Source organism: Suricata suricatta, chromosome 1 (assembly GCF_006229205.1).
Source record: "Suricata suricatta isolate VVHF042 chromosome 1, meerkat_22Aug2017_6uvM2_HiC, whole genome shotgun sequence".
NCBI lineage: Eukaryota > Metazoa > Chordata > Mammalia > Carnivora > Herpestidae > Suricata > Suricata suricatta.
This window is the reverse complement of record NC_043700.1, coordinates 21,237,891-21,260,370: the sequence shown is the minus strand read 5'-3', so window position 1 is coordinate 21,260,370 and position 22,480 is coordinate 21,237,891. Positions and strand designations below refer to the sequence as shown.

The following is a 22,480-nucleotide window of genomic DNA, read 5'->3' as shown; positions in this document are numbered from 1 at the left end:
CAAGCAAAGTAGTAAATAAGCCATAGAGAACTAACGCACAGTTAAATGAATATAGACAACAATGTTGTACTATAACCAAATTTGCTAAGAGTCTAGAACTTGATTATTTCAACCTTTAAAAAGGATAACTATGTAATACGATAGAATTGATAAATATTATGAGTGGCAGTCAAATTACAATATGTAAATGTATCACATTAGCATACTGTACACCTTAAATTTACACAATGTCTTATGTTAACATATTAAAAAATTGTTTTTTTTTTTATACATAAAAAGAAAATTGCATTTTGGTTAAGAGCAAATGGGCATTGGCTCCAGTAGCCTTGGTTTGAATTCTGGCTCCAGCTTTGCCTAACACTGTCTCAGTTATTAACCTCTGTGAGTTCCACCATCCCAACTTATAAATAAGAATCAAACAATACCCATGTCACAGCACTGTTAAGGGGCATAATGAGAAAAATCCCTGCATAGTTCTTAGCTCAGTTGCCTGCATATAGTTGGGGTAAATAAATGTTGGCTATTAGTATTAAATACCTGCATACACACACGCACACGCCAGCACCTGAAAGGAAGAGAATCTATATGCAACACTTTCATGTCCAGAAAAAGAAAGTATCCTATAAATTAAGAAAAATACACAGATGGGGAAAAAGATTTCTAGGAAAATGAGCAAAAAAAATGAGCAATATACAAAAGACTAAACAAAAAGAGGAATGGGTTTATGAAAAAATACTCAAACTATTAGCACAGATTCTCCCTTAACAGTTTGATAAAATCAGAAGTTTGGCCATATTATTGGTGAAATGTAAGGAAAGTACAGTGTGATTATACCTTAGTTAATTAGAAAATACACATGTACACCCTCTACAAAACTCTGTGTAACCCTTCGAGAAAGTATTACATGTGTACATGTAAAAGATCTTCTTTGTAGCAATATTTGTAATAGCAAATAGTTGGAAGTAATTTTGAAGGTAATTATGCAATTTAGTGTGGTATATGCTTATGAAAACCCCGTAAGTTTCCATTGCAAGTTGAATTTGTGTGAAATTCAAAAAGTCCAGTGAGAAACCTGTTGCTTACTCACATCGTTTTCCCAGTGTAGCTTAAAAACTTGTAGAGAAAAAATAGTAAAAATGGCCTGAAGATCTTTTAATAGAGATACGTTATACTTGTGTAACCACAGTTAATATCCAGTGTTCTTTTGCCTAATAAAACATATTTTTCCTTGAGATTATATCTACATCTGTGTTTCTATAACACACCTATATATGTGCACATGGGTGTTTGTGTATGTATAAAATTTTTCCCTGAAAAAAATTTTATATGTAGCTATCTTCTTACTAAAATTAAGCATTTAATTTTCTAAGTTTTATATTCCTAGAAATAGAGATAGGGTTATTTTCCCCATGATTTTATTAATAGAATTTCAGAAGCTATATAGCAGTGGAGTCCTAAGGCAAATATTTATTTTACTTATATCTACTTAAAATATCATTTATACTTTGAAAATTTGAAAAAAATATTTTAAGTTAAAATAATCTGAATTCTGTATGAATATTCAGATCAAATGTGGCTATTTAATAAATGTGTAGATTAACACTCATTTTATTTAGGTACAAATTTTAAAGTGAAATACAAAATTGAAACCAGTCTTGAGAATTCCCTGAGCAGACAAAATCATTCAAGCCACATAAACACTTTAAAATTAAATCTAGCCTTTTTCATGAATAAAGCAAACCTTAACTTGGGATATTTCTTGTAAATGCTCTGATAAGCATAAAAGAAACTTTAAGTCATCATCTTAAATATGGTATAAGATTATCACTTGTAACCAATCCCTTGCTGTCTGGAAACCCCCGTTGTAATGATCAATCACTGTAGAAGTCAGCAACCTTTTCATTTTTACATTAGAAGCCATTCCGTAATTTCATGTCCCTGAGTTTTATATTAGTAAGTCCTTAAATTTGGGAATTCCCAGTTTAAAAACTGTTCTTAAATTCCCAATAAACTCTTACTAAGTACTATTTATTGATGTGGTGTTAATTTGGTTATTTCTGGATTTTTGGCAAATGTAACCAGAGAAAGCTAAAAGGGAAGCCTAAGTTAAGCAGTAGAAATTCCCTACATATGAACAGTTTGAGTGATACAAGCTTTTAATATTTTTCCCCGTCACTTTATTATTAGCATTGTCCTGTGACTGTAAACTTGAGTTTTTTCCCAGTGGGTTATCCAAAACATTTTAAGAATAAATCCTTAAGATGCACAGACTGGTAATACTGAAATATATTTCAGCATAACTGGTAATCAACAGTTATTCATTCTCTTACGTTACCCTTTTCAGGCCCTCATGACATGAGTGAAACTCAAGGAACTCTAATAATTACCCAACTTTCAGTGTTCTCAAACTATGTATCACAGATCCCCCAAAATTTAATGTAGTATATGGTATATGTGTGTGTTCAGCTTGGTTTGAGAGGGGCAGGGGAGTGGTGATATTACATAGTGCTGAGAGGGGCTTTTCCTCTTGTGTGCTGTAGGCTTCCAGGCTAGTTTGGTTGGTTTTCTCCATAAGGGGTTCCATAAAAGATGGCTAAATAGAATATACTGAAAACTATTTGTTGACCTATTGGATAAAGGGTTAGTATCCAAAATCTACAAAAAACTTATCAAACTCAACACTCCAAGAAACAAACAATCCAGTGAAAAAATGGACAAAAGATATGAACACTTTTCCAAAGAAGACCTCGAAGTGGCGAGTAGACACATGAAAAGATGCTCACCATCTCATCCTCAAGGAAATACAAACCAAAACCACAATGAGATACCATATAACACCTGTCAGAATGGCTAAAACGAAGAACTTGGGAAACAACAGATGTTGGCGAGGATGCAGAGAGATCTTTTGCACTGCTGGTGCAATCACTCTGGAAAACAGTATGGATTTCCTCAAAAAATTAAAAATACAACTACACTATCACCCAGCAATTTCACGACTAGGTATTTATCCAAAGAATACAAAAATGCTGATTTGAAGGGACACATGTAACCTATCAACAGCAGCTATATCAACAATAGCCAAATCATGGAAAGAGTCCAAATGTCCATCAACTGACAAATGGATAATACACACACACACACATATATATATATATACATATATATACACACACAATAGAATATTACTCATTGATTAGAAAGAATGAAATCTTGCCATTTACAACAACATGGATGGAACTAGAGTATATTTGCTAAGCAGAATAAGAGAAAGATAAATACCTAATTTCACTCATGGAATGTAAGAAACAAAACAGATGAACATAGGGGAAGGAAAGGAAAATAAGAGAGAGGCAAGCAAACCACAAGAGACTCTTAAATAGAACAAACCAAGGGTTTCTGGAGGGGTGTTGGGTGGGGGAAAGTGCTAAATGGGTGATGGGCATTAAGGGCACTTGTTGGGATGAGCCCTGGGCATTATATCTGAGTGATGAATCACTAAATTCTATTCCTGAAAACATTATTCTAGTATATGTTAGCTAACTTGGATTTAATAAAAATTTAAGATTCCAAAAATAAAAAATCCTCTTTGTATAAAGAAGTTATTGTAAGCATAAATGCCTAACTGGAGAAGTCAGGCATCTTTTGTTTTCCAGAAATTGGATAATAAGATCATGAAAGACTCAAGTATTTTATAATTATTAACCAGTACTTTGATATAATGGTTTTGAAAATAGAGTGGAAATATTTACTCTGCAGATTTCCCCTTACTTTCTCCACTGAATTGTTTAGACAGAGGCAGATAATGTTCTTTGACCTTTCATTGTTTGGAGTAGAAGACACTTAGAGATATCCTGTACAGGATACTTATGGATGCTGGTATATATAGCAGGAGGAACGAATACAAGGAAAGCATAATAAAATTGAACAAATTGAGGAATTTCTGGGCTAAAATTATTTTAGTTGTCTCTTCATTTTTTTTATTCCATTAGTCATTTGGGCAGAATACATAATAAATGTATTTCCAGAATTGATGAGTTCTTAAATCTTAACATTAGTCCCCATCAAAAATGTTTTATTAACACGGTGAGGAATTTTCTTATAAAGGTGAAAAGCTCCTCTCATTTTCTTAATCTCTGGCATCTTTCAGTATGGTATGAAAATATTCATCCTGCAGCAAGCAGACATTAAGTACAGAATTTTGTGTTCATTCTTAAAATGTAAATTTTGCTAAATTAAGATCCTGCTAACTTTGTTAGTGTCCTTGTTTCCTTCTGTAAAATTTGTGATTGGATAACAAAAAAATTCCTGACACAATACCTGATCTTACTGGTTTATTTTTTTTTAATGTTTATTTATTTTTGAGAGAGACAGAGTGCGAGCAGGGGAGGGGCAGGGAGAGAGGGAGACACAGAATCCAAAGCAGACTCCAGGCACTGAGCTGTCAGCACAGAGCCCAACGTGGGGCTCAAACCCAGGAACCGTGAGACCATGACCTGAGCTGTAGTCGGACGCCTAACTGACCCTAATAAATGTTTCTTTAAACAATGTCATCCGTGAAATAGCACATTAGTTATAAGTCAAGCAAAAGAAAGCTATGCACAGAAGCACTCATTGTGAACTGGCAGGAAAATTATGGTAAATACATTCTAATTTTCTGTGATTGCCAATAAAGTTTGTCCCTATGACTAGAACTAGTACGTCTCTTCATGTATATCATGAGAGTCTGTATAAATCATATGTGCTCAGAAAATCAAAGTCTTGGAACTTAACATTTAGAGTTAAGCCTTCAAAATCTCACAATTCCAGGTTATTTTTAAAATTAAGTCATAGTCAAATACACAAAGAATGGTAATTTTGTGTTGGGAAATAAGTCCTGTCTATCTCTGTGTACAGTTGCAACTTAACCATTCTGGAACAGAACACATTGTGTTCAGATCCAGAAAAATTAATAGATTTTATTCGCATGTATTTGTACTGTTTCCTTGACAACGACTATAGATGCTGCTATCACCATGGGGATGGTTCTTCTAAATGAAGCTGCAACATCCAAGGGGGATGTTGGGAAAAGACGGAGTAAGTCTGTGTTGCTATTTTTGTAGTTGTGCATTTGTCTTAAGGTTTGTTAAAATGGGAAATGCATTTTACATTTCTAAAGAAATGTTCTGATTTAAGTGTTTGGGGGTTTTCGGTTTTTACTGTATTTCTTGGATGTGTGTGTACAAATACTTAAAAACATATTTCTTCCAAAATGAGTTTGGGTAATTTTCTGTGGAATTGCATATAAAGAAAAGCTGTCAACCTGGTCAGGGCTGCCCTGACCCATGTCTACTTTAGCTGAGTCTCCATAGTAATGACCACACTACAGAGTGACAGAAAATTCTGTGGTCAGAGTCTTCAGAGATTTTATTGAATAAGGCTGTGTTGTGTTCCTTTTACCCCAAGAATCAACTATACATTCAAAGACTTTGTTTTCACGTAGGTTTTCTACATTGAACTATATAACACATTTCAATTAACTTCAAACCTCTTTAGATCAACATTTGAAAAAGGAGTGATCTGTTGAATAGTATCTCTTCCAGGGCTTGGCCTTTTCCAGTGGTATTCCAAGATTTACAGCTGTACCGATTTCCAGCATCACATTTCTAAGCAAGTTAACTATGTATTTTTTTTTAATCGTAGAACTATTTCTTTCAGGGGGTTGTAGAAAAAAATACTTTAATGAAGTAATAGATTTTGGCAAGATGAGGGAAGAACACATGAGAAAAATCTACCCTCAGGAGCACTGGTTAGGGACGAAGAGAGGGCCTTAAATTTCCTGCCACAAACCTTTTGATAACTATTATCAGGTTTTTGTGTAATTTTAGGATTAAACCTATAATTAAATTTTTTCCAATACTCTTTGCATTTCTGGAACCTTTTTAAACCCCGAATTTGTAGGTATCTGAGAGAGACATAATTTATTAATTTTAAAATAAAAATTCACATTTACATTTTTGTCAGTTTTGTGACATGTATATAAAATAAATCATGGTGATTTCTAAGTAGTTATCTTAAGCGTTGAAATATTTTAGATGTAATTCACAGTTGAGTCAGTACTTTGTTTTCTCATGATTTACTATTGTAAAGAAACTACCTAAAAACTCTTAATGCATAAGCACTGTGCAGTATATCATTTTATGATAAACAATATGATGCTCTTGGAATTGATGAATGTTTATGTAATTATATATCCTCTCTTATTAAAGTAGGTAATAGTAAGAAATAAGTAAATTTTTAATCTTACAACATCTATGAAATCAAGTTTATTAAATCACTACTTCCAACTTTCCTCTTGGTAGTTATTTCTCTACATATCACTCCAGCCCCCAACACTGCCAGAGTATTTATGCATGTGTAGTGTGACAGGAAGAGACATGGGAAACAGCTTTTACCGTTATTTCTTTTTGATATATAATAATACAACCACTGTGATTACAATTGCTCAGGTCAGAATGCTTGTGTCATAGCATTTTCTTACGAGTGTGTTACCTCATCTGGGCTGCCGTGGTTCATTCAGTAATTACTCCCTCCTCACTAGTACTCACTTAGTTCCACTCCCTTCCCTTTATACGAGTACTTGAGTAACACTAGTTTGTTCAACTGCGCAGAATCAAATAAATACACTGTTTTACTTGACAACGTACTTTGTGCATCATTTCCCATGGAGCACAACCAAAGTGGAAAAAGAAGTAAAAGGATTTTATTTAGCTTCTGAAAACTAAAAAAAAAAAAAAGAAGAAAAGAAAGAAAGGTTGAAGTGTTTGATAAAAAAATACCAAATGTGGTCAGGTATAAAGTAGAGCATCAGTTAATTCTGAGTTTAGTAACATTATTATAAGCAGGAATGTTAGTTAACCTAGTGCCTGGTGTCATAGTTGGGATAGTCTATACTAATTAAACATATATTTCTTCATTTTGAGATATTTAGCAACCAGATTTTTACTTTATATTCTGCCAATATTCCTTTGAAGTTCAACTGCATGAACTTTGTCTGAAATGAAACGTCACAGAGGCTGCAGTTGAATGCTGTTAAGCGCTTATGACTTCTAACAATTTATACTCAACACTGAATGACATTCCTGTAGAGTTGAATGAACACTGACAGATTTCTAGCCATTTTTTGACAGTACCATACCTTATCTACTCCTTGATTTACAGGATTGCAATTAAACTTGGTCCCAGACCTGCCAGAATATTTTTAAATGTATTTTATCATTATGGAAGTGTATAGAACTGCTAACTTTGCCTTGTTTTCCTGCGCCTTAGTATGTTTCATTTATTTACTCTTTTAATTATTTCAGATTTTTTCAGTATTTTCTAAGAATTAACTGAAACTAATGAAAGTATACAAGTATTGTGCAACTGTTTGCTTCTTAAGAAATGCTTAGATTTTTTTAAGAGATAAATCCAATTTCTACCTATTTATGGCATAGATTTAAATCAATTTCAATTTTTTAAATGTATTTAAGTTTTTCTTTATTCTAAACATATCTGCATTTAATTGGCTTAGATTTCTTAAGTATTTTAATTTTATGAACATATATTTTACTAATAGAAATAAATCTTGTTTAAATACCGTATATATTTGCATATGTACTTTCATTGTATATATTACATTTATTTATTACTCCTTAGAGTAAAATCTTCCTAACAAAAAGGAAAAGAAAACAAAAAAGTCTTCTTCCTGTTGTCAGCTGGCCCCGTTTAAAGTGATAGGGAAAGCCTAGACCACAGCACATTTTACCGTAATAGTGGCCCTCTCTTCCTTTGTGGAAACAAACAACTCTTTGACACAATCACCTGCGATGTGGAGGGGGCCCCACTTTGGCTTTCCAAGATCCACGTTACTTTGCTCCTGAAGCTTTTATTCCTAATTTTTTGTCCACTAGGATGACTGTTTCTAAGGATTAGGCTTTTTAGCAAAGCAGTAAGCTAGTCAATAATCTAACATGACATTTCCTTGTAAATATTGCATGGCATCTGAAAAGAGTAAAATTCTACTTACTATTCTGATAATGAAAATGTCTGTGCTAATATAGCCAATGCTTTATAATGCAGGGGCTGATAATCTTGTTTGTGGTTTTCACATATTTTGTTTTGTTTTGATCCCTCTGGGGCATTTTAGTACTTGTAGGAACTCTATAAGAGAAGAAAACCACCAGAAGACTTAGATCAGTCACTTTTGTTGTTTTCATACCCCAAATAGTCCATTCTCATTGAGAAGAATGTGGAAAATAATGAATACATTGTATTTTGGATTATCTGGTTTGTTGTGCCTGTATGTGCCATGAACTATTAAAATGTAAGTATACTGATATTAATTGAATGCATTTAAAAAAACATGCATTTGGGTTGCATGTGTCTAGACACTAATGGCATTGTCTGTCTCTTTCTAGTCATTTGCCTAGTGGGATTAGGCCTGGTGGTCTTCTTCTTCAGTTTCCTCCTTTCAATATTTCGTTCCAAATACCATGGCTATCCTTACAGGTAATATCATTATACTAATGTGCATGCTTTTGTTCTTAGCTAATAAACAGCATTTCAGTGATTAATGCCTATTTAAAGGCTAATGTAAATAGCTAACTCATTTGCCAAGTGACTTTAACTCAATTAAGCAAGTTTCTGAGCACCTACCATGTGCTCACAGCTTAGACTTTGGAGAGGAGTTACCAGGCATGGGCCCTGCTCCCAGGCAGGGCATAGTTTCATTTTAGAGATACCTATTACTTATGTATTATAGATGTACATATAATAAAGTGGGCTTAGCTTTGCGGATTCATCAGAATTTCCTTCTTGTTTTGTCTGTCCATCTGATCATTACATGCAGATTCTCTGGCTTCCTCGGGTTCACATAGGATACGTGTTCCCTTCGTTAGACATACAGCATCTCTCGGAGCTAACAAATTACAGCATGGGGAAGCAGTATGACCCCAGAAAGTACCAATTTTACGTTTGACATTTATTAGGCTAGCACATGGGTTTCTGCCACAGTTACCTTAGTTGTGGTAGACTCTGCTTTGGGTTTTGTTTTTATTGCATTGCATCATTTTCCTTTTGAATAAGCTTTAATTTTTTCTCAGAAATTTTAATCAGTTGTCTTGTGAGTGATCATGGTAACAAGCAGATGATCAACATCAAGAGCAAGTTTGCTAAAAGAACTACAGAGAGTCCATGCCAGAGATTTGGACAAATCCTGAGCTAAATCCTAAAAACCTGACAGTCCAGGGGGAAAATACACATCTGTACAACTATTTCACTGGAGAAAAAGTCAAGGTAATAGAGATGCGAGAGAAAGAGAGAGAGAGAGGCAATAAATGAAAGAATGAAAGAGAAATAATCCTCAGTAGAGTAGACATTAAGATGTTGATAAAGAAGGTAAAGAGATCTCCCCCCACTGAATTTTTCTGTGTGAGAAGCTTGGCTAGTTTTGAACACCACCTATTACCACGTCCTCCAACAGCTTCCCTTCCCAGAAGCATGTATCCGTGGCACAGCCATTGTGGGACTTGATTAAAAAATGAAAAAATCAACTTGCTCATCTCAACAAAAGCAGTTTGTAAGGAGTAAGAGAATGAGATACAGGACACCATCATAATAGGAAAAGGAAAACACACAAAACATTCCAGAAGGCATACGTGCTGGCCTGCGTACTTCTGGAAAGACGCGTGTGGATATCCATCTTCACAGGGAGTTAGGCCCTACCGTTAACCTGGGGACCGACAGCTAACCTAATGCCCTCCTCTGTGGCAGACGCCAGTGAGGCAGGCTTGCAAAGGAAGAGCGAGTTCTCACCCACGACCATATCCTTGACTTTGAGATGAATGGCAAGGACAAATAGACTTTTTCCTTTACAAAGAATGAAAAAACTTCCCACTTCTGCCTACTTTAAATAATACCTGTACTGTGGACAAAACTCTTAAGCTATCCCTTAGTGAAAATGCACATTTGAACATAACAGTATACGCTAATTTAAAAAGCACCTTTAGCCAGGGACGTTAGCTCGATTTCTCCCTTTTAATTAAAATTTCTGTGAGTTTTAACTTTTGTACCAAAATGTACCACTGATAGTTTAAAGGTAATTCTGGACATAGTTCTGAATTTTTATTAGTGTCTCATAATTTTGAATTCTGTTTAATCTACAGTCTTTAATTTCTTCTGTATGTAGTGATCCTTACGTGTTTTATTTCAGTTTTTACTTTAATCGTAAGAATCACAAAACGTTAAGCCTTTACACCCTTCATGGTATTTTCTCAGTACTTCACACTATTATTTTTGTTTATATTTCTAACTTCTGAAGGGGATAAAGTCTGCATGAAATATTTATCCTGTTTCCTTCAGTCTGTCTCACATTTTAGTCTCAAGGCTCCCCATCCCCGGTATCTTTAGGTCTCACCCTGTCACTAACTCTCCTAGATTCTGTTAGGTTTCAGTAAGCAAACTTCCTGGATTTAAATCCCTAATCAGTTACTAGTTGCATGACCTTGGACAAGGTACTAGACTCTTCTAAACACTGGTTTTCTCACTTGTAAATGGAAAAAATTTACATGCTCCCTAAGACTCTTGTAAGGATTAAACAGAGAATGCATGTAAATTACTTAACACATGGCCGAGTACATGGTAAATGCCATATAGTATTAATTACTCAATAAATGTTAGATGCTAATTATTATCATTAATTCAGATGTAAATATTTCAGACTCATTTAAATTTAATCTCCTTTTCTAAGCAGGATTTCCTTCACACTGAAGATTAAGTAACTGTTTTATATTTGCATGATTCAGTAAGTGAAGAACAGATTTTCCCTGAACCTTTTGATGAACTTAATTGGACTCCTGAGTCCCTTGAAACTACCAGTGAAATATCAAGATTATTAAGAATTTGGTCTAATTAGCATCTGAACCATAGTTCAAAAAGGAAATTTTATTCCAGTGGTAGCACTGGATTCATTGTGTATATTAAATAAAGATTAACTTTAGGCTTGTCCCATCTTCAAATAAAAGCAAAGAGCTAATAGTGATACAGGATAGTCCTTACTAATGGGTAATTTCCCATTATTTGCCACTGACACACTTTGACCTACAAAAAATCAAAAAATCTATGTAAAAATACTTATGACCCATGTCTCTATTGTAGTAAAAAATAAAATGAACCATTCTTTATTAATTATCACTTTACTTCCTGTTTATAAAACTTGCTAGAGAGATAGAGAGGCAGAATGGACAAACAGTATTTTACAGTCCGAAGAGCAGAGTTCAAGTTCAAAATATATCTTTGTAATTGAGAGCTTCAACTCTGCAGTCACACAAGTTGGAGTTTGAATCTCAGTCCCTCTCTTTCCTAACTTTGGGACGTGGAGTTAGTCACTTAAGTTCTGGGTCTTTTGTTTTCTTCATTTCTAAAACAGTGTTTTAGTGTCTCTGTGGGGTTTGGAGACAGGCTCAGTTCAGGATGTCTCATGTTATTTGTGTATCTTTTGCCAAGATATTTCACTCTGTTGAGCTTCTTTCTTCATTTGTAAACTTGGTATAACACCTATCTCAGAACTTTGTGGGGATAAATTGTATAATTAATTTGTAGTGCCTGAAGTCAGGCACTACTCATGTAGGCTTCATGATAAATCTTATTTCACCTACTTCTTACCTTTACAGTCACTTCAGCATTTTACCTCATTACATTTTTGTCCAGCATTTTACTTCATTATATATTATTTTTACTAAGTATTCATATAGAACTGTCTTAGGTAATAAAGCCATTTTCATGCTGTAATAGTGTGAGGTATTATAGAGAAAAGTCCTTGAAAATGCCTTTTTCCTATCTCCAAAGTGCTGTGCACATAGTAGGTGCTCATCCTATTAGTTGAATGTTGAACTCAGAAATATTTACTTATTCCTTATCCAAATGCAACAGGAACCATTAAGATAGAAACGTAGTGAAAAAGGGAGTACTGTTTGTCTCATTGCACAGCTCCAGAAGGTAGAATTCACGTCAGATGACACCCCGTAGAGCTGTCAGGGTACTCCCCACACCTAGAGCAGTATTTCAGAAACCAGAGCTATGAAGATACTTGCTGCAAACTCATTGATTCTTAGCTGGCTGGCATCAAATAATAAAAATGTTATTAATTAAAATTGGTTATAATGGACATAGAAACTATCCTCTATTGTCTTTAAAAAAAAATACTTGTACTTCCTGATGTCCTTGGCTATTTTGAGAGATAATGAACAACAAAAAATGGATTTACACTCAGTAATGAAAAATCAGAACTAGCTAGATATTCATATGAATTTTGAGGAAAGTATGATACTGAATAAGCATGGCAGGGCAAAGCAGTCCCCGAGTGTACAGCGTACTGGTGTCATGTTAGTTTCTGTATCTTACATGCAGATCTGTGGTTGTAGAGGAAATATTAAATATGACCTTGAGCTGCACAAATAGAAAAATAATACCAAAATGGTGGGGTGATCAGCCCCCAATACATATAACTGATAAGAATTTCACTGGGGTTATCTTTTTTTGGCTGGGTTCCAGCTTTGAAGAATGACGTAAGTGACCAGAGGTTTAGAGAGGATTCTGGGAAAAGCTGGAATGCGCTAAAGGCACCATAACCTGGCCCTTCTGTTGTCTATATAAGGAATACAGTGCTAAATCTTGTAATAATAATGTGCAAATGGAAATTGAATCTTAAGGACTATTTTTTCCATATTGTTGTATTTCATTGTGGTGTATTGGAAAGTGATCTGGACTGAGTGAGAAGATAGGATTTGGACCATGGCACTTTAAAACTGTAACCTCAGGCAAGTCTTTTAATCTTCTCTGAGCCTCAGTTTTCCTCATCTTTCAAATAAAGGCCATCATACTTATCTCATGAGTAAGACAAAGTTGGAGCAAACTCTTGTTTTATAAATGTAAGATAACTTGTACCTGTGAGACCCCACATTCCAGTCTTGGGCTCCTCTACTTAGTGGCTTCACAGACAAGCCCTCAGATCCAAATCTCGAGCAGTAGACTCTGACCCGTGGAATTGACCGTTTGACAAGCGGTGGATTTTTAAAATACTCCTATATGTGCATATGCCCTCCGCTCCAAACAAAATGTAACTTTACTTGGTTATCTGTGTTTTATTATACAGAAATACATTGAACTGTCAAGGACGGATTGTAGTCACAGCTCTTTTTCCACTAACAAACTGTCAACTTTAATTTCCAAGATAATAAAACAAAATACAAGTCCCTTAAATATGTTCTAAGATATTCTTTTAAAAATTTTTTAATGTTTGTTTATTATAGAGAGAGAGAGAGAGAGAGAGAGACCATGTGAGCAGGGTAAGGCAGAGAGAGAGGGAGAAACAGAATCCAAAGCAGGCTCCAGGCTCTGAGCTGTCAGCACAGAGCCTGACGCAGGGCTCGAACCCATGAACAGTGAGATGATGACCTGAGCCAAAGTCAGACGCTCAACTGACCGAGCCAACCACATGCCCCTGGGTACTAAGATTTTTAATCAACCTTTGGTAATTTTAGCAATAGATACTAGGACTCTCTATATAAAGCCAAAATAATTTTTGTAGAAAATGGTTTTGTTCCTTACACTTTGTACTGCACATTCCAAGCCCTTCAACCCCAGAACACACAGTCATGAGCAAACACCCACAAAGATCGCTCTAGAGGGTCAGTTCCTTCTTCAGAGTGCAACTTTCCCCACCTTCAAGCAAGCCATTGAAAACAGGAAAAGCGTAGAATGTTCAAGTGATGTAAGACTTTTTTCTTCTTCACTTATCCCCCAGCCTTACTCCACACACTAGCTTTATTATTCTTTTTCCCCCAGACATAGTATCCACATTCCTGATCATGCATAATTGTTAAGAATCAGGTTATAAAAACTGTTACTAAGTTTCTCCCTGTTCAGGCTGTGTAGGGAAGTGGCCTCCGCGGTAGTTAGATCTTAAATCTTTTGCCCTCTGCAACTGTAGTACAGCAAGGTTTCCATACCCAACACCTCTTTTCCTTCTCCAGATAAAGTCCTGAATTTCGTTAGGCCCTGTTTGAGATCGTTTACTTCAGACTTGAAAATTTTTCTGGGTTCAGTAATTTATTGTCACAAACAATGAAGCAGATTCTGGAGGCCCAGCTAACAGCCATAGTGCCCTTCTCCCGTGTACTCCCTTGGAACATTTAAGAATATAGAGTAAAGGTTAGGAAGTCTGAAGAGCAGTAATCATGGAGTTCCACTAACTACAAGGCCAGTCACACAGAAGTGAAAAGTCAATACCAAAATGAAATTTGAGCAGCTGCTGATTGAACACATAAATGATTTCTGTAAGACAGTGTCTTGTATTCATTAGGTCTCCCTGGCCTAGTTTGAGAGTAGGGAGTGAGAACAGTGCACAAGGAAATTGTGTCCGCCAGAAGAGCTCGGAGAACTTAACCAGCTCCCAATCGGACAGAATGCATGCATTTAAGAGCATTGTATACATGCTAGTTTTTTAAAGCACCAAAAAAGACAGTTGAAGGTAAGTAAAAACAAAATGCCAGCCACTATTTCATGCCTATTTAAATATTTCACAGGAAGAAAAAGGAATAAACGTGCTGTACATATAATCCGGGTCCCCAGTGACCACCCAGTGACCAAAACCAGAGGTCTCTTCTCATTCTACAAGCCCCGTGATAATTCTATGATAATCCTAGCACTTTAGTTGACCAGCTCCTCTTTGTAATGTTTTGCCTTGGATTTTGTAACATGACAGTCTTACACCTTCCTTTTTTCCTTCTCAATTATTTCTCAGTTTCATATGCAAGTCCTGACCACCTTTCTCCTGAGATCTAGAACCAGACCTGAATACATTACCACCTCACCCCCAACATGGCTACAAGGCAACGTCCTCTCTGCTCCAAAGCTGTTTTCTGCTCTTCTCCCCATTTTCCCTAAGATCATGTTCTCACAGTTCTAGAAGATGCCTTGGAGTCATCTGGGCCTCCATCACTTTCTGTTCCCACCACTACCCTCTTGATACATGTGGATAGTTTTTTTCAGACTTTCCCTTAGCTTATCTCCCAGTGTATTGTCCTTATCCTCCATAAGTCATCTCTTATTCTAGAGTAATACAGAACTATCTTAAGATATAAGATATACACAGTTTATGTTGATTCTTCATCAAAATCCATTAATGGATAATAACAAGAAAGGGGGAAACTTAATACATGTTCCTTTACATAACCTAGATAAGCAGAATGAAAAAAAAATGCCATCTTTTCATAATCCAACACCCAGGTTATCATTGTCAGTTCTTTGGCTTGTATATCTTTTGAATCTTACAAAGGATTATACCACACATATTTTATAAGCTACTTTTTATCCCTCTCATATACATCATGAATAGATGTTAATGCCATTATTCTACAATCTGATTTTACTAGCGACATAATAGCTCCATTGTATCCATCACCTTAAATCATTTCAAGTTTGATTCCGTCAGTGTCCTCTGTTTCTTATAACACATACAGCCTTCACCATACCCCCTGTGATTTAGTGCGGGAGTCAGCACCGGTGGTCTGTGGGCCACATCGGGCCCACTGGCCATTTTTGAGTACCATGTAAACTAGGAAGGGTTTTTACAGTTTTAAATCATGGGGCAAAGGGAGGAATATTTTGTGACCTATGAAAATTATTTAAAATTCAAATTCCTATATCCATGCAGAGCTTTATCAGTGCATTGCCAGATTCATTTGTAACTATATTGTCTGTGGCTGTATTTGCACTACAGTAGTTTGAGTGGTTTCAGGAGACCTAGAGCCCACGGTGTGTATTCGCTTTCTGGGCCTTTTACAGAAAGTTTACAGACTGCTCATGTAGCCATATTGAATACAACACAATGTTATTGGCGTTCTTTGGCTTTCTTCATTCAGCTCCTTTAGCCTAAGCTACTCTCCCTTCATTTCACTTGTCCTCAAAGTCAGAGATTGGCTTTATTTTCTAGTCCTATAACACATTGACCAGGTCTGTCACTGTGTTGTACTTAATTTTATCTGGGTCTTACTCTCCTCTGGAAGAGAAACATATGGGCCTTGACCTTTAGTCATTACATGTGTTCTGACCGCCCTTCTCTATGCAATATCCTCATATACAATAGATGGTCAATAAGTCTTTGCAGAATACTGACAGATGTACATTCTCTGCCCAAATTTGAAAAAATAACTATCATTTTAAATGATGTTTCTCTAGAAAAACTGATTTTGAGTTTCAGGTAACAACCTTGCTACCAACTTTTGGTACCTTGGCTCTCAGCAAGTCAAAGACTACATTTTTATGTAAATAAAATGTTTGCTAGTGTGAGGGAGGAGCTCGGAGAGAGCCAGAGCTGGAAGTGTTTGGAGATTTCCATCCCATCCTTTCTTTGTATGCACAGTATCTCCTCTGCATCAATGATGTACTGATATGCTTTAAATATTAATCAAGTTATACAGACTGAAAGGGAATACTTGCACCCTGTTAAGCCAGTAAACGGGAGAGTTTCTGGGCCAGAACTGTGCTGTTCTATCCCGCTCCCTAATCTCTCTGTGTGGCTCACTAGCCTAGCCTCCATCTTTTACTGCTACTTGAGTTCGCTGCCCACACATGCATTTGCTTCAAAGTAAGCCGGTCACAGTATCAGTGGTGACACACGTGCAGACCACGTGAACTGTGAGGAGAATCATTCATGACAGGGTGGAGTCTAGACGGAAGGTGATGGTGGCACCCAAGGCGGCCGCTCCCTCTCTGAGGAAACCAGCCACAGCTCTCAAAGATACATTTCAAATATGAGGAGTTATTCGGGTCTTGGTACTCAGCAGTTTTCGTGTTATGTAGGTATTTAATACCGTTTTACAACAAGCATTATTCAGAAAGATAATAGCCAAGCTTATTAGAAACAAGTATATGAGAACTATTATACACTAAATTACTAGATAGGCGAATGAAAAGAAAAAATCATGCCAGAAACTGATGGATAAGAATGAGGGACTAATCTCTTGCGTGATGAAATCCATCTAAAACATACTGGAATATACATTAGATGTTTAATATTAATATTCATGTTAATATCAAATGACTACCTAGAGAATAATAATGTATCCTTCTCTATCATTTTAACCAGACACTTTGGACTTGCTTCAATCTTTCCAGTGTCTTCAACTAACACTTGTAAACATGTACCTCGTTTTATGACAAGGATTTTAACCATAAAAGAACAGGAAGTACTCTGTTAAACTTACCCTTCATTGCAGAACAGTAGTGTCAGTTCGAGGTGAACTAGATATTTGTCGTCGCATAACAAAATAAAAACAAAGGGTTTTAACAGCTTTTTTAAAGAAACAAGTATTTTAGTTTGGTAAAAATCCCTACCATGAACCAATAGTGTGGCAACTAAGGATTCTTAGTTTATTTTAATATTAAGATACAGAGATCCTTTTATATTTTGTAAATTGAACATCTAAACATTATAGAATCTTTTTGACTTCTCTAGCTCCAAAAAGTTTGGAAGCATAAGATGACCACCAGGGTCCTAATGCTGTTTTTGCTCTTCTGGTAAAATAGTTTTAGCGACTATAGAAGCTGATCTTTAGTGCACTACAGCTCGAAACGTTTAGACTGTTTTTAAAAAAAACCAAAACCAAAACCGTACAAACCCCTCCGTTTCAGTCAAGTTACAGTTTTTTCAAGTTTTTACTTTTAGCACATAGTGTCACTAGGTTTATAAAATATTAGCACTAGCAAGAACTTTGGAGATCATCCACACAAACGTTCTTTTCACTAATGAGGAAACCGAGGTTCAGAAAGACAAAGAAATATATGGTTAGGATATTATAAACATCCGACTACTAACCTTAGTTTTCCAACCACATGGCTTTTCAACTATAGTGACCACTGATTTCATTTTTGTTTTAGTATTTAGTTAAATGGGGTTTGTCTCTGGTTGTCCTACAAAGTTGTGTCAAGACAAAAAAAACCCTGCCACATGTTAGAAAAAGGTACAAACCTCAAACAAACTTAGTCAATGTTACTTAAATTGACTTAACCATTCTTCAAGTTCTGTTTCTGTTCATAGATTAAAACTTTGCTTAGGGAAGTTAACACAGTGGCCTTCTGCTTTCATTTCTGTCTGTACAAGCATCTATTTGCGTTTCCTCAGAATCTGATGACACTTACTATTCACGTATACATTCTTTTGGTTGTTCAATATAATTCAGTTATAAATTTCATTTAAAAGAGATCAAGTGTTTAGTTACTTTGTGTAAAGTGAATGAATTATGGATTGAAGAGAAAAAAGAATTTTCTTAGGACCCTAAAATGACCCACCCCAAATATTTGTTTTAATCCATCCACACTTTTTATTCCTCTTACTTACATTGCCAATTTAAATGCTGATTTCACCGGGCTCTAACCAGCAATGAGAGTGGCTCTTAGAAATAGGGTATTTTACCTGGACTTAAACACCACTAGTTCAAGTTCTTACCAGCATCTCTCCCTCCCCTACCTGTTCTCCCACAAGTGTGACCCCATCCCAGGAACTAGTTCAGAGAAAATTGCCCCATTAAAAAAAGGAAAATGAGGTGAATTAATTGTAATTATGACCTCTTATATTACATTTACATGTACTAATTTAGAATGAATCTAAAGCATATTGTATTTCCTTATTTTCAGCACAAAATTTTCTTTCTTTTTCAGCTTTTTAATTAAATGAAGCCAAATGGGATTTGCATAAAGTGAATGTTTACCATGAAGATAAAGTGTTCCTGAGATATAGTTTGAATTCTTGAGTTCATTTCCACGTTGTGATTATCTAGCTTATTCTTGTGTAATTTTTTTAAATGTGAGTTTTCCTAGTAAATTGTATTTATGGAAGTGGTTAAATTTCACATCCGCAATGGAAAGAACAAAGGAAACATTGAAGTGTTTTCAAGCATATTATAGTCAGCATATGCTTTAGGACTGAAATAAATGACAATGTAATTATCCATCCATGTGTTAGAACTGTTCACTCATTAGTAAGGAAAACCACAAGGTTAGTAAGAGGAAACTATGAAATACATGTTAAAGAATCCTTAAGGTTGTACAGAGATAAGGTGTATGCATGAAAATGTCACCTACTGAAAAACTCTACATCTTGTCACTTCAGTATAAAAGATACATGTATGATTACAAATAATGTTTTGTTCTTATTATTAATTGTAATTAGATAAAGAGGGAGCTGGATGAATAGTTCCTACAACTGGAGCCCTAAGCTGGGAAATGGAGGGTTTTTTCCTAGGATACAAATTTTAAGGCAAACAGGACTAAATCAACAAGCTTGAAGGCATCAGGTGATGGAAGCAAAACACCCGAACTAGAACTTAATCCCTCTCTGACCTTAGACATGTCAGAAGTCAGAGCAGTGCGCTCTCTCTTCACATCGGGGAGCAGTTCTCAGAACTGACTGGTTGCTGAAACGCTACTACAGTTTTAAAACTGAGATGTTAAGTTGAAACCGTCTTTAGTTTTCAGTATACCTTCAGCCAGAGCACTGGGATAGACTCACGGTAGACTTCATTGTGCAGGGGTGGGGCGCAGAGGGCGTCCCTCGTCTTTGCTGCTTTTCCCCAGACATTGAAACTTCCCAGCAGTGTGGGCGAGCCTGGAGTCAGAGATGTCTGGTTTTGTACCAGCTAGGCCCCACAGTTTGGGGGACTTGTCACACTTCTCTGTCTTCCCTCTATCTCTTTTGAAAGTGTAAAATAGAATCAAAATTAGACCATTAAAAAAAAAAAAAGCTAGGAATCCAGACTTAGAACTGCAAAACTAACCCATTCTGGCCATTTCCCCATGTGTTACATGGCAGAGGTCTGCCGTTAAAACTCCATTCCCTGAATCAAGATAGAGCTCCGTTATCCTACTCCTGGGTAACTCAGCAAAGCTTTCTTGAAAACCAAATATGAGAGCCTAAACATTAGGATGTGTGTATATCCTCTTTTAAGTGTAAAGTGATTTGCAGATTTTTTTTCTTTACAACAAACCTGTAAATAAGACAGGAATATAAATTTTGTGTGACTTACAAAAGTACTAGAAGCTGAAAGCTAAAAAGAAGAGAAAAATAGAGCCTGGGCTTTCAAACTCTGAAACCTGAATTTTTATTTTCTATGGTGCTAAAGAATTTAGAAAATCAGTTCAGTAAACCTTTTTCTTTTCTTTTCTTTTTTTTTTTTTTTTTTTAAGATTTTGTTATCTAATTTTCATTAAGATCTAAATAATAGACCATGGAGAACTTTGTTGGTTAGGAGTTTCAGGCCCACCGTTTCAAATAGGGACCAGGTGTACATCCACTGAATTGACTTATTTTGTACCTTTATGAATTCAGTAAAGAATGGGAAATACAAAAGCCTAGAGGGGTGTATGAAGCCAAAACCAGGGCAGTATGTGTGCTAGCGGTAAGTTGTCTCGCCAAAACATGATACTCCGTGAAAATGGCATGGTAATTCAGAACCATATTCACCTTACCACATATTTCCAATTCTGTTATTAAAAAGCACATTAAGTCCCCTAGTTCCTGTTCGAAGATTGATACATTTATCCCTGGAATGGCATTTATGGAAAAGCATTAGGTGATCATGATCATTTGTTGTATGCCTATCCCTAGGTAGCTCTTGACGTGTCAATGTAAATCCGTGGAGAATTTTGACCGTTTCTAAGGTTCATTCAGAACAGCATACAATTGAAGTTTAAGTCCAGATTTTACATGTAAACATACCTTTCTTATAATTCTATTTGTCCCCTTAAGGCTCAGAGTTCTTCTTAAACAAGCATCTAGTCTCTCTATAAAGCTTAGTATAGTGTTCAATCATGACCAAAGTCAGACAATGGCCAAGGTAAGGACACCTCCCCTACCACAGATTAATAAAAGTTTTCTAGCCTATATTATGTCATTTCCTTTCAACATTAATGTTATGCCAACACTAAATTCTTTTAGCATTTTATAGCTGAGAAAGCTGTTGCTTTTCTAGACTATTGTTGCATTAGGGAAGTGATTCTAGAGGGAAATAAACTGCCTCAAGACAAGTTGTTATTGGAGGGTGCTACAGGCAAAAACTAAGAAGAGGTTCAAATGTAGTTTGCTTTCAGAAGTTTGCATGTGGAAAATCACACATGTAATATGGGCTGCCTTCACCTCTGCCAAACAATTCACATTGAAAAATTCATTTGTATCTGCTATGCTATATCCTCCAATGTCACTTTTCAACCCGATTTACTATATTGAAGACTCCCTTAAAAACTGATTATATGTTTAATGGTCTCCAGTTAGAATAAAAACAATTGCTTTCCCACTCAGAAGGAAAAAAACCTTAATATAAAGTTACATCTAAAGGAGTTTAATTTCCAACATCTGATGAATAAAATGTTGCATTTTACTCAGCTGACTGTTCCTTGCATCAGATACTCACATGAGTAAGCCCATGAGTTTTGTGTGTATACTGTAATTTTCTTTTGCGTATAAAGTAATAGCCCTTGACAGTTAACAACCCAGCAAGCATGGTGATTTAGGGAGATTAGATCTTGTAACCATAGAGCTTGACGAGTATTCCCTTTCTTGCTGTTAGGAGAACCTCCCTAACGGTAAATGAACACAGTGGTTATTTCTAAACAAAGCCTGTTATTTTGAGATCACAGATAGTAAACACTTGGTCTTAAGAAGTACTGGTAACAGAGACCAACACATTAACTAGAGCATCTGGGAACAAAACATTTGAGTGGACTTTTGGAGACCCTGTTCCTCAGAACTCATTAACCATTCAGTTTACAATATTAAAATGAGAGGTTTTTCATACTCTAGCAAGAAGCTATACTGGGTCTAAACCCATAATTTATCTAATAGAATTTTTCTAGTAGGAAAAGGGTGAACATAGTAGTCATACTAAAATGGTACAAATATGTTCATATTAGCCTCTAAATTCCTTTATTTAATTCATGACCATATGTCACTTATGAATCTTTCCATACTCCTTGTTTAATCTACTTAAGTCTGAATATACATATGTGTGTGCATACATATATATATACATATATATGTATATATATATAGTATGTTTTTATATGTAACCGTCTCAAGTATAAACAGAGCTTTTACAAAGCCTCACACATTCGGACTGTAACAGGAAAATCATGTCGTATGTCAGTATGTTAATTCTGTTAAAAATTAAGTATACACATTTTGCAACGGAAATGGCAAAATGAAGACCTCTTAAGGACTCGTGCCCTCCGCAGAAACACCAGGAAAACTGGCAGTGTATCTCAATATTATTTGAAGTCTGACAGATCGTGAAGGGTTTACAGCAACCACACGAATGCTTAAACCACGTAGGACTGAAACTCAGATGTCTAGTTTAGTGGCATTTTATCTTAGTCTCCCCGCAGTGGTCTTGAAAACGGCAGCCTGTGTACC

General features: G+C 35.8%; 1 protein-coding gene across 6 annotated transcripts in view; it reads left to right on the top strand.

Annotated features, from left to right (window-relative positions):
* TUSC3 (tumor suppressor candidate 3) overlaps positions 1–19,213 on the top strand; it is a 241,272-nt gene extending 222,059 nt beyond the window's left edge. For 5 of the 6 annotated variants that reach the window (XM_029935228.1, XM_029935211.1, XM_029935244.1 and 2 more), the window contains 3 exons: positions 4,999–5,073; positions 8,436–8,526; positions 18,736–19,213. In XM_029935228.1, the coding sequence (XP_029791088.1) occupies positions 4,999–5,073; positions 8,436–8,526; positions 18,736–18,751 (182 nt within the window). In that variant the 3' untranslated portion in view covers positions 18,752–19,213. Of the gene's footprint in view, positions 1–4,998; positions 5,074–8,435; positions 8,527–12,772; positions 12,834–18,735 lie in introns of all 6 variants that reach the window. The other variant, XM_029935205.1, reaches the window with a different exon arrangement.
* The last annotated feature ends 3,267 nt before the right edge of the window (positions 19,214–22,480 follow it).